The sequence below is a fragment of the Drosophila suzukii genome, chromosome X (assembly GCF_043229965.1).
Source record: "Drosophila suzukii chromosome X, CBGP_Dsuzu_IsoJpt1.0, whole genome shotgun sequence".
NCBI lineage: Eukaryota > Metazoa > Arthropoda > Insecta > Diptera > Drosophilidae > Drosophila > Drosophila suzukii.
Genome location: NC_092084.1, coordinates 7,050,687 through 7,060,838, shown reverse-complemented (window position 1 = coordinate 7,060,838; position 10,152 = coordinate 7,050,687). Strand labels below are relative to the sequence as shown.

General features: G+C 51.4%; 3 protein-coding genes across 5 annotated transcripts; 1 reads left to right on the top strand and 2 right to left on the bottom strand.

The window, feature by feature from the left end:
- Positions 1-141: 141 nt before the first annotated feature.
- Klp3A (kinesin-like protein 3A) lies at positions 142-4,639 on the bottom strand. 2 transcript variants are annotated; one of them, XM_065867923.2, is made up of 6 exons: positions 4,413-4,639; positions 3,656-4,335; positions 3,444-3,592; positions 1,113-3,388; positions 507-1,045; positions 142-446 (listed from the first exon to the last, which is right to left on the bottom strand). In XM_065867923.2, exons 2-6 carry the CDS (start codon positions 4,333-4,335, stop codon positions 401-403), a joined length of 3,690 nt encoding a protein of 1,229 aa, XP_065723995.2. In that variant the 5' UTR covers positions 4,413-4,639; the 3' UTR covers positions 142-400. The 2 variants fall into 2 exon arrangements, with proteins under 2 accessions (XP_065723995.2, XP_016939393.3); XM_017083904.4 differs by having other exon boundaries at positions 507-1,021; positions 4,413-4,636.
- Positions 4,640-5,076: 437 nt separating this feature from the next.
- Zw10 (Zeste-white 10) lies at positions 5,077-7,751 on the top strand. Its single transcript, XM_017083849.4, has 2 exons — positions 5,077-6,530; positions 6,594-7,751. Exons 1-2 carry the CDS (start codon positions 5,175-5,177, stop codon positions 7,407-7,409), a joined length of 2,172 nt encoding a protein of 723 aa, XP_016939338.2. The 5' UTR covers positions 5,077-5,174; the 3' UTR covers positions 7,410-7,751.
- On the bottom strand, positions 7,701-10,072 carry Smyd3 (SET and MYND domain containing, class 3). 2 transcript variants are annotated; one of them, XM_070997367.1, is made up of 6 exons: positions 10,033-10,072; positions 9,413-9,635; positions 9,108-9,349; positions 8,913-9,046; positions 8,184-8,646; positions 7,701-8,122 (listed from the first exon to the last, which is right to left on the bottom strand). In XM_070997367.1, exons 1-6 carry the CDS (start codon positions 10,055-10,057, stop codon positions 7,752-7,754), a joined length of 1,458 nt encoding a protein of 485 aa, XP_070853468.1. In that variant the 5' UTR covers positions 10,058-10,072; the 3' UTR covers positions 7,701-7,751. The 2 variants fall into 2 exon arrangements, with proteins under 2 accessions (XP_070853468.1, XP_070853469.1); XM_070997368.1 differs by having other exon boundaries at positions 9,413-9,617.
- Between the last annotated feature and the right edge of the window lie 80 nt (positions 10,073-10,152).

The window sequence follows — 10,152 nt, the reverse complement described above, 5'->3', positions numbered from 1 at the left end:
GCAAAGTACAGTCCTTAATCTCCTAAAACGATATAAATATTTAATGGGCTTGTAAATAAAATGATATAGGATATATAAAAAAAATAGTTTAAAAAAAGTTGTCTTTGCTACATTTCAAAATGAGTTCAGATCACCCAAAAATACATTAGTGCAAATTATTGGATACTATATTGGTACATTATAAAACGTGGATGGGTAATACAGTCTTGGATGAAATGGATTCCTTATTGAGCATTTCCTAAACGATAACATAACATATTATTAACGAGACTAATCTAGATACTAAAAAACGTGCTGGCAGGCATCTGCGGACTCTTCTCTGCTCATCGCTTCCTTTTCCAGTTCCGTTTCCCGATAGACCACATCCATATCCATGTTTGTATTACGCTTCCTTCCAACTTCAGAAGAACTTCCGCTTGGGAGTGGCAAATGCCAGTCCGGACATTCTGCAAATTGAAAACAGAGACTTGCATTGCGAACGAACAACATTAAGGATTCTTGCCCACCTTGCCAACTTGGGTCCATTGAAGTCCTCCATACCGTTTAAATTACTCAGCGGCGTGGGTGGGGCCATCGGACGCTCCTGAATTGAACGCTTCGGCGAGACCGCCACCTTGACGGGCGTATTCGGGGTGGAGCAGTTCACGGGGTTCTCCTTGGTAGTCCCGTCCTCATCGTCAGCATTATAGGACCCCTCGTCATCCTCCCCTGCGTCCTCCTTGATGTCCATGGCTGTCTGACCATCACCCTCGCCGTTAAGCGGCGGCTGTCCCTTGGCATTCATGGGATTGAGGCAGTGGCTCTTACAAACGCAGATCTCGGTGCATCCGTTGTTACCCACAAAGCAGCCGCATCGCTTGGTGTTACACTTGGTCCGACACTTGCAGCTCTTGCAACGCTTGCCATCCTCTGTGGCGGTTGTGGAATTCAGCGACTGGATGGATGCATTGCCATTGGCGGTTGTCGTTGCATTGATATCCTGGCTAGAGGTCACATTGCGGGCGGAGTTCGACTGTTGTCTCTGCGGTGAGTTCAATAAGAAAACCTTTAGTGTAGGACTACTTATATTTAAAACTTTAGAGAATTAAATGTATGCATAGCTTTAAACTTACCCTGGTTTTCGATACCGAAGGCACCCAGTCGGGATCGTCGCTGAGATCGCTCAGTAGGATGGTTTCGTTGAACTCCAGTACCTGTACACTTTCATCGAGATCTTGGAGCTCAACCTTTGGCACCTTGGCTTTCGCCTTCGTATTGGCCCTAAGTTTGTCCAGTTCTTGCTGCAGTGCCTCTCGGCTGCTCAGCAGTTCTTCGAGAATCTGCTGGCGTTGCTGCTCCTGCTCCGCCGGTGGCTGAATTTCGGCCGATCTCTGGTTGGCCGTCCTGATCAAAACGGCCACTTTTTCCTCGTAGGCACGCTGCAGTGCCAGCATTTTCTCTTCATGTTCGGTTTGGACCAAACGCAGGCGTTTGCTTACAGCCTCCCCTTGCTGTTGGGCCTCCAGGAGCTGTGTGCGCTGCTCATCTAACGCCGTGCGCTGCTCAGTCAAGCTGGCCGCATGCTGGCGTCGTTGCTGCACCAATGTCTTTAGGAGCTGCTTGCTTACAGCCCGGGATTCGCCAATGCTTTGGACACCCTCGGCCAAGGAACGAATTCGACTATCCAGATCGGTGGGACAGACCTTCTGCTGGAGATCGGAGATCTGGGCATTGCGCATTTCCAGTTCCTCCTCGAGATTGGCCAGCAGACGAGCCTTCTCCTTGGCCTCGGCAGGATCATTGGCCTTTTCCTGCTGCACAAGATGATAGTGATGGTTGATCACCGCCCGGTCCTCCATCAGTTGCTCCAAACTGTGCTCAGCATCGATGAGCGAGAGAATGATCTCCAGTTCACGGTCCACCCAGCAATCGGTCTTTGCGTTGGAATTGCCTCCGTGATCCTTGGCGTACTTCTGACGCTTAGCCTGCGCCGAGGCCTGCCGTTCGAGGGCGTCCTTCAGCCGCTTATTGGCAGCCAAAGCCTCCTCGCACTTGCGTTTCAAAACCTGCCTCTGCTTGGAGTGTAACGTCTGCTGGCGCACAATCTCCGACTGCATTTTGCGGTCCTTGCTCTTCAACTGGGTAAGTTCCTTCTCGCGCACCATCTTCCATTGGCGGAACTTCTCTGACTCGCCGCGCATTGCCCGTATGAGCTTCACCTTGGATTCCTTCATGGCCCTAATCTCACCACTCAGATTCTGAATCTTCTCGCGCTCCTTTTCCCGCATCTTCAGCATGTTGGCCTGGGTAACCAGCTTGCGGCGCAGGTCGGAGATCTCCTGCTCTAAGAGCTGCAGACGCTTGCGTCGCTCCTCGGCAATTTTTGCCGAAGTATCCTTGTTCTTGATGTTACGCAGCTGATCCATGAGGTCTCGTCGCTCCGCCTCCAGGTCATCGATCTTCTGGTTGCACTGGCGCAACTTGGCATCTTCGTCCTCGGCCTCCAGCCTGCTAAAGTTGCGAATGATGCGCTCGTGCAGCTCCTGTTTGAGATCCAGTTGGCGGTTGATGTTTCGCAGTTCGCCAGCGAAGTTCAGTTGCTTGTTGGTGAACTCCTCCGAGTGGGAATGTAGCATTTCGTGGACTTCATCACCACCGCTCGAGCCGCCATTCTCCTCCGTTTCGGAATGGGAGCGACTGCTAAGCTGTTGGCGTGTCTCCTGGCCCTGGGTTTCTAGCTCCACCTGAGTGCGCTGCAACTCATCGTCTACTAGGCCCACCAGTTCGGTGATTTCGCGCAGTTGGTCGTTAGCATCTGGATCCTCAGATCCGGATTCCGATCCCGCTCTTCCAGGTTTCTGCGAATCCAGTTTGCTTTTAAGTTGCGACACATGACCGCGGAGTTTGTCGTGAGCCTGCTCTGCGATGTGGGCACGCATTTCCTTCTCGGTCAGATCGACCAGGGCGTGATGAAGCTCCTGCTGCAGTTTCCTATTCCTGTCCTGCAGGCTGCGCACCTGCTCCTTGAGACGCTGATTCTCCGCAGCACTGGCCATGGAGCCAGCTAAGGACTCCTCACTGGAGATGGGACCCAAACCGGCTGCTCCCACGGCGCTGGTTATGGAGCTGGTCATCTTGCCGCCAGCCAGTAGTTCCACACGCAGCTTCTGGATGATGTTCTTTAGCATGTTGACCTCCGCTGCATGCGGATCGAGATTCACAACTGGTTTGTTCTTGATTTGCAAAGCCCGATCCGCATAGCGCAAGGTGCTCAGGGTCTCTGCCACATTATAGTCAGCCGGGCTGACGCAGGCAATCATCAGGGTGATTGAATTGCCGCCCAGCGAGTCCTGCAGCATACGTGTCAGCTTGGACGCGCGATAGGGTATAAAGCCGGCGGCCTGGCCAGCTGAAATATGAAGAATTAATTTGAGGGAGCAGGACAGGCGGACCTAAATACTCACATCCCAGGGCATTGATCACATTACCCAAGGCCAGAAGACCCTTGTTAATATTCACGCCCTCCTTGAAGCGCTCCCCACTAGCCAGGGTTTTTGAGCAGCGTTCCGAGCCAGCCAGATCCACCAGATTGAACCTGGAAGTGGCCGATTCTCTGCCGGGAATAAAGGGCAGAGAGTGTGATTAAGGATCCTTGCAACGGAATTCCGCGACATACTTGCCGTCCAGTTTGGTGGCCACCAGGGTCAATGTGAAGATGGCATGGGATCTCGAAGATGTCTCATTCATGGCCGTGGCGGCCACAGCCCGTCCAGAGGAGCCACGCATCAGATGATCGGTCACCTCCTGAGCAGACTTGACCTCCAGTTCTGTGAGACCAGGCATGACCACCCGGTTATTTACCTCCCTGATGTCTACGGTCGCCTTTTCGCGTTTTTGCGACGAGAACAGGTCAATAAACTGCTCCTGGTAGAGCTCCACAAAGGAGCAGGTGACCGCAAAACGGAATTCCTCCCGCATTTCCTCGATGGCCTGGAATATATCATGAACGGCGCGTGGTATCACGCCCACATGATCATCCAGCACTCCATTGAAGGCCGTGCCCATGGTGTAGGTCTTGCCAGAGCCCGTTTGTCCGTACGCAAGGATGGTGACATTGTAGCCGTGCAGCAGCTTCTTCACCTTTGCCTTCACGCAGGTCTCGAAGAGCTCCTTCTGGGAGTCTCCAATGTCGAAGACATGGTTGTACGTGTACGCCTCGGTCCGGTTGACCGTGACCTGTGGTGCTCCGTCAGACGAGCGCTCCACGGCTATCCGACAGCCGCGATCCAGCTCGGATTGCACCAGGGGGCGCACGCGCAGGGCCACGGACACGGAACTGGGATCCTCGCTGGACATCTGCGGGGTCGCAAAGGGTTAACCATCTGCTGACCGTCTTTGGCGCCATTAGGCGCCACCCTCCACTCATCACTCACCTTTTTTTTCGTTGAGAAGCTAAAGAAACTAGGAACTTGAAGAAACGCGGTTGCCCTGGACAACTGACAATTTTGGATTGATCTAGAGCTCGATGGAACGTGGGTCCTCAACGGGAAACCCGGTACGTAGGCTACTTTTGGCAATTTCGGTTTTTGGAGCCTAGGCAAAGGAATGCGACGCTAAAACGAACACATAGCTGCCAGTATTTTTCAAAAATGGCGGAGTTATCGATTAGTGTCAGTCGATGTGTCGATGGGTCGTAGAGGTGTCGAAAATGAAACTAGTTTGATTTCTCTGTTCGAAAGGTTGTACATTTTATCAAGGCCAACTGAAGGGAAAACTTGGAAATAAGAATCTGATTATGCTTTCGCATTATATAAGATACATTTATGCTACATTTAGCTGCCCAAGGAAAAAGCCAAAAATCCACTGACCAAAAATGACTGTTTTTGGCTGTGTTACACTTTGCAATATAAGCAAAAAAAGTTTCACAGATACTTATGATTAAAAAAAAATATCTTTTTATATTATTTGTATAAAGATAACTAAAAGTTTAAAACCATTAGCTAACTTATAGAAGAGCACTAGCGTCTGGGAAAATGGCCAAATTGCCTAATGTATTCAAGATTTTCCCGCCACTTTTAAAGATAACCGCTCATCACTGAAGTGTTATCGCTTTTTTGAACGCGCTTGCAAATCGGTTCGCCACACAACAAGTTCAATTTCTTTCGCAAAAGGAGGAAAGAATCAGGCTGCAGGACATGGTGGACGATGCGACGCATTCCGTGGTGCTGCAGGAGGCGTTCCACGGCAATGGGAACGGATGCGACGGCGTGGAGGCCATCCAATCGGCCATTTTAAAAGTGCTGACGCGGGTGACTCGCTTCCAGGTGCGTGTCCAGAAGCACATCGACGACAACTACACGGAGTTCATGCCCAACCACACCTCGCCGGACATTTTCCTGGAGGAGTCGGCCTCCCTGACCCGGGAGATCCTCGATCTTCTCGAGACGGTGGGCACAGAAGGACTGAGCGCCTTGGAGGAGGCGAATGACAAGTTGGCCAAGAGCGAAAAGCAGCTGCGGGAGATCCTTTTGGGCCTGGCGGTCAGCGAGCATGTGCTCAAGATCGACGAGCTGTTCCAGTGCGTGGAGGATGCCAAGGCCATCAAAGATTACCTTGTTATCTTGGACCTAGTGAGTCGTTTGAGGGCCTTCATCTATGGCGACGATGCTAGAGAACGAGACGGGGGCTCGCCGGTGGCCTCGCAGGAGGTGCGACGCGTCTTTCAGGTCCTCGAGTGCTACGAAACCATCAGGGTAAAGTACCATGTCCAGGCGCACCTGCTGCAACAGAGCCTCCAGGAGCGCTTCGATCGACTGGTGCAGCTTCAGAGTAAATCCTTTCCCACATCGCGAAGCGTCACACTGCAGGTCAGCCGGGATGAGGCGCAGCTGCAGGAAATCGTACAGGCCCTCTTTCAGGAGACCTACAATCCCGTGCGCCTTTGCGAATTCCTGCTGGACAACTGCATTGAACCGCTGATCCTCCAGCCGGTAATGGCGGAGTACAGCGAAGATGCCGACGGTGGTTCCTACATCCGTCTGTCCCTGTCCTACGCCACCAATAAGCCCAGCTCCGCGCAGCTGCGTCCGAGCTATAAGCAGGTTTTGGAGAACTTCCGGCTGCTGCTGCAAACGCTCTCTGGGATCAACAGCAGTGTATCCAACGGGCAGCACGTATTCAGCATCATTGGCGATCATGTGAAGGATAAGATGCTGCAGCTGCTGGTGAATGAGTGCCTGATACCAGCTGTGCCCGAAACCATGGAGGAGTACCAGTCCTCCACGCTGTGTGAGGACGTTACCCAGTTTGAGCAGCTGCTGGCAGACTCGTTCATCATCAATCCAGAGCAAGATCGGGCGCTGGGCCAATTCGTCGAGCAGTACGACACCTTCTACCGCAATCGACTGTTTCGTCGAGTTCTGGAGACGGCTCGCGAGATCATCCAGCGGGACTTGCAGGACATGGTGCTGGTGGCTCCCAACAATGGCTCCACCGAAGTGGCCAGCGATCCCTTCCTCTTTCCACGCTGCATGATTTCAAAAAGTGCACAGGTAAGCCAGGGTCCTAACTAAATAAATGATGTTCCTCATTTTATAATTGGTATTCTTTTGCAGGACTTTGTCAAGCTGATGGACCGCATCCTGCGTCAACCCACAGAAAAAGTAGCCGAAGGCGATAATGATCCTCTGGTCGGCGTCATTTCCGTAATGCTGCACACCTATATCGATGAAGTGCCAAAGGTGCACCGCAAGCTGCTCGACAGCATTCCACAGCAGGCGGTGCTGTTCCACAACAACTGCATGTACTTTACCCACTGGATAGCTCAGCATGCCAACAAGGGCATCGAAAGTTTGGCGGCGCTGTCCAAGACGCTGCAGTCAACCGGCCGTCAGCATTTTCGGGTTCAGGTCAACTACCAGTCTTCCATTTTAATGGAGATCATGCAGGACTTCGAGTTTGAGAGCCCGCACACTCTGGGTTCCGGTCCATTGAAACTGGTCCGCCAGTGCCTTCGTCAGCTGGAGCTGCTAAAGAACGTGTGGGCCAATGTGCTGCCGGAAAAGGTGTACAATGACACCTTTTGCGAACTGATCAACACTTTTGTCGCCGAGCTGATCCGTCGCGTGTTCACGCTGCGCGACATATCCGCCACAATGGCCTGCGAGCTGAGCGACCTCATCGACGTGGTACTGCAGCGGGCGCCCAGCCTCTTTGGCGAGCCAAATGAAGTGGTCCAAGTCCTATCCTGGCAAAAGTTGCAACAGCTGAAGGCCATGATGAACGCCTCCCTCAAGGAGATCACGGAGCTGTGGTGCGACGGTGCCGGTCCGCTGACCGCTAATTACAAGCCGGACGAGGTAAGGCACCTCATCCGGGCGCTCTTCCAGGACACCGATCGCCGGGCGAAGGCCATTACGCAGATTGGATAGGTTTGCGGATTGGATACTTCCCTTAGAGGTTGCGTGCAAAATGGAATCTATATTTAAGAAATACCATTCTTACAGATTAGCATCATGTGTCCTTCTTTAAACCCCGTGAAGAGTTTTCACCACAATTGCCAAAAGAAATATATTTTGAGTCTTGAATTTGCACGAAGGTTTTTAGGTAATCCACTTGATAGTTTCTTAATTTTTGAATTGTAAATAATTAAGTTATAGAATAGTTTGCTTTCAATTTCCGATTACTTATTTTAACCACAAAAGTTGTTCCGATCCACAACATATTTTCTATCTTAAGTTTTATTTAAATTAATAAAAACATTGAATAACCCATTAGTGTGCCTCTTGTCGGGCTTGGAGAATGAGCAAATACAACTGCTCGGTAAGTAGTCTATGATCCCGGCCATGGGTGACGGTGAGAATGCGCTGGGCCTCCTCCAAATGGTGCAGTGCCTCCTTGGCATGGCCCTCGTACAGCTGGATCTTGCCAAGCTTCATATGAAGCAAGCCAAGCAGTGGATTCCAAGGGCCGTGGTACTTTCGGAATCCTGGCAACAAGCGTTGCCCGTAATCCAAGGCGTCGGTCCACTTGCCCACTTCAATGGCTGCCTCAAATGCCGCGTCCAAGGTCTTCACATACCAAACGTTCAATGGATGGAGCACGCCAGTCTGTTTATCCAGGCACACCTTGCACACATCGAGATCTACGGAGTAAATGGAGTTCAAATATATCAAAGCAATAGATAGTCGGTCTTATTAACCCACAGGCCACGTCCTTCATGTTCTGCAGATTGTGCTGGGTCAGGGTCATTGCCTCGTTGAAGGCATTCCTCAGCTTGGGGCTGATCCCTGCGTCGCAACGCGGGCAGTTCGTGCGATCCACACTGATGCCCACGCCACAGTTGCGATTGGGACAAAGGGCAGCTAGCATTTCCTTCGACTCCTTGGCATCCGTGCACTTGGTGCACACGCAGAGAAAATAGTAGTGCTCCTTGAGGTCCAGACGCCTCTGTTCCGGAGTATTGAGCAGATCGATGTAGCTGATGAAGATCTTTGACCAGTCCAGGCACTCCATATCCTCAATCGCATGGATGTGCAGCTCGTTGCCCTCGAAGGTGGCCACCGCATTTGGCTGGCAGCTGTGGTCCGTAATCGATACGCCCAAATATATGGCCGTGGCAATCGAGTTCATCTCGGCGTCCAAAATATTGAAGCCATTGGTGATGAGCTGCAAGAGCAAGGTGGGAAAAGAAGAGAACGGCATGAACACCCGCATATCTGTGCGCCGGGGAATGTGAACCATAGCCCTTCTTAGATGATCAACTGCCTGGCAGAGCGCCAGAGGCGAACAGCATTGATTGCTATCTAATTTGAGCGACCAGGAGCGGCTGCAGGTAAATTAAATTTAGCCAACATAGGTCCTATCACCTTGAGGGAGCCGTGGATCTCCCCAAAGCCGCTCCTGCTTTCACGCGCAGGTGCCTGGCAACTTACACGACCGTAAATGCTCATCAGTTCCGTCTTGTTTGGCACCGTGCTGGGACTCTCGGCCATCATATCGCTGAGTACTGCATGCAGAGAGTCCAAGTGCTCCAGTCGCATGGGATCGTTCTTGATTTCGGCGTAGTCTGTGAAGGATTAACCGGGGATTAGCAGGGATTGTGCCAGGAACAGGCGTGGCTCACTCACGGGACATAAGATCACGAAACTTGCGGGAGCCGTGCTCGGTGTAATAGCCTCGTATCAAATCGCCTCCATGCTCCAATCGCAGGATCAAACGGCAGAGCATTCGGGCGGCATCGGGCACAGTCCGCGGATACACCTTCTTCAGGAAGGGACACTCGTGCTTGTGCTGGCCCCAAGCTTGCATCTGGCAGGAGCGATGGCAGTAGGACACATACCGGCAGTTGGAGCACTTGAGCACCTTGGTCCTGCGTGGGGGATAACGGATTAGATTGGATAGCCCGGAGATGGCTTCACATGGCTAGACTCACGCCTCCAGGCAATTGTCGCACCGCTCCCGGCGATACTGGGACTTCAATACGAAGGCAAAGGGCTTCTCCGTGAGAATCCGCTGACCCCTTTTTATTTGCGGTGCCGGATTCTTTCCGGTTTTGGATTTTGGCAAGGATGCGGATGCGATTTTGGATGAACTACTGGCCATTTCGACTTTCGCCTGGGGGCCCGTCTCGCTGACGACTGAAAATGAGCGCACACCTGAAGATCAAAAATATTGTTTCGTTTCGAATGCTTTTTGAATATTTTGCGGCATCGGATCTCTATTTTTAGCTACAAAATAAAACAAAAACAAACAATTTACGCAAATCGCTCAAGCACACAAAAGTAAACAACAAAACAGAAAGCTTTAGTCGAGTCTCGACTATCAGATACCCGTTATACACCGTTCACACAGAGGGCTTATTCTTCCGTAAGAAATGCACGTGCTAGAAAGAGACAGTCTCTACAACAGCTTCACCGGAAAATAGGACCGCACATGTCAGCCAATTCAGTATTTTAGTATCTTTACGAGTTTAGTTGTTTACACGAGTTTTAGACGTTCAAATTGCACATCCACTTCGGATATGGTTTGCTTATGTCGATCAGTTATTCTTACGGAAAGTGGTGGGGACTGCTAGCATAGGTTGGCAGCTGCTCTTTTAGCTGTACGCCCCCATTTGGCCAAACACCGATGGAAAAACTACAAACTTAAAATACCAGAAGAGTGTCACCAACA

What these genes read in the sequence shown, in the direction of transcription:
- Klp3A (XM_065867923.2), bottom strand. Translation starts at nt 4,335, where the DNA reads ATGTCCAGCGAGGATCCCAGTTCCGTGTCCGTGGCCCTGCGCGTGCGC. An exon ending in CTTCGGTATCGAAAACCAGG is followed by an intron (nt 1,046 to 1,112) that starts GTAAGTTTAAAG and finishes CCTACACTAAAG; the next exon opens with GTTTTCTTATTGAACTCACC. An exon ending in AATGGACCCAAGTTGGCAAG is followed by an intron (nt 447 to 506) that starts GTGGGCAAGAAT and finishes TTCAATTTGCAG; the next exon opens with AATGTCCGGACTGGCATTTG.
- Zw10 (XM_017083849.4), top strand. Translation starts at nt 5,175, where the DNA reads ATGGTGGACGATGCGACGCATTCCGTGGTGCTGCAGGAGGCGTTCCAC. An exon ending in TGATTTCAAAAAGTGCACAG is followed by an intron (nt 6,531 to 6,593) that starts GTAAGCCAGGGT and finishes ATTCTTTTGCAG; the next exon opens with GACTTTGTCAAGCTGATGGA.
- Smyd3 (XM_070997367.1), bottom strand. Translation starts at nt 10,057, where the DNA reads ATGCTAGCAGTCCCCACCACTTTCC. An exon ending in TGCGACAATTGCCTGGAGGC is followed by an intron (nt 9,350 to 9,412) that starts GTGAGTCTAGCC and finishes TCCCCCACGCAG; the next exon opens with GACCAAGGTGCTCAAGTGCT. An exon ending in TGATGAGCATTTACGGTCGT is followed by an intron (nt 8,647 to 8,912) that starts GTAAGTTGCCAG and finishes TTGCTCTTGCAG; the next exon opens with CTCATCACCAATGGCTTCAA.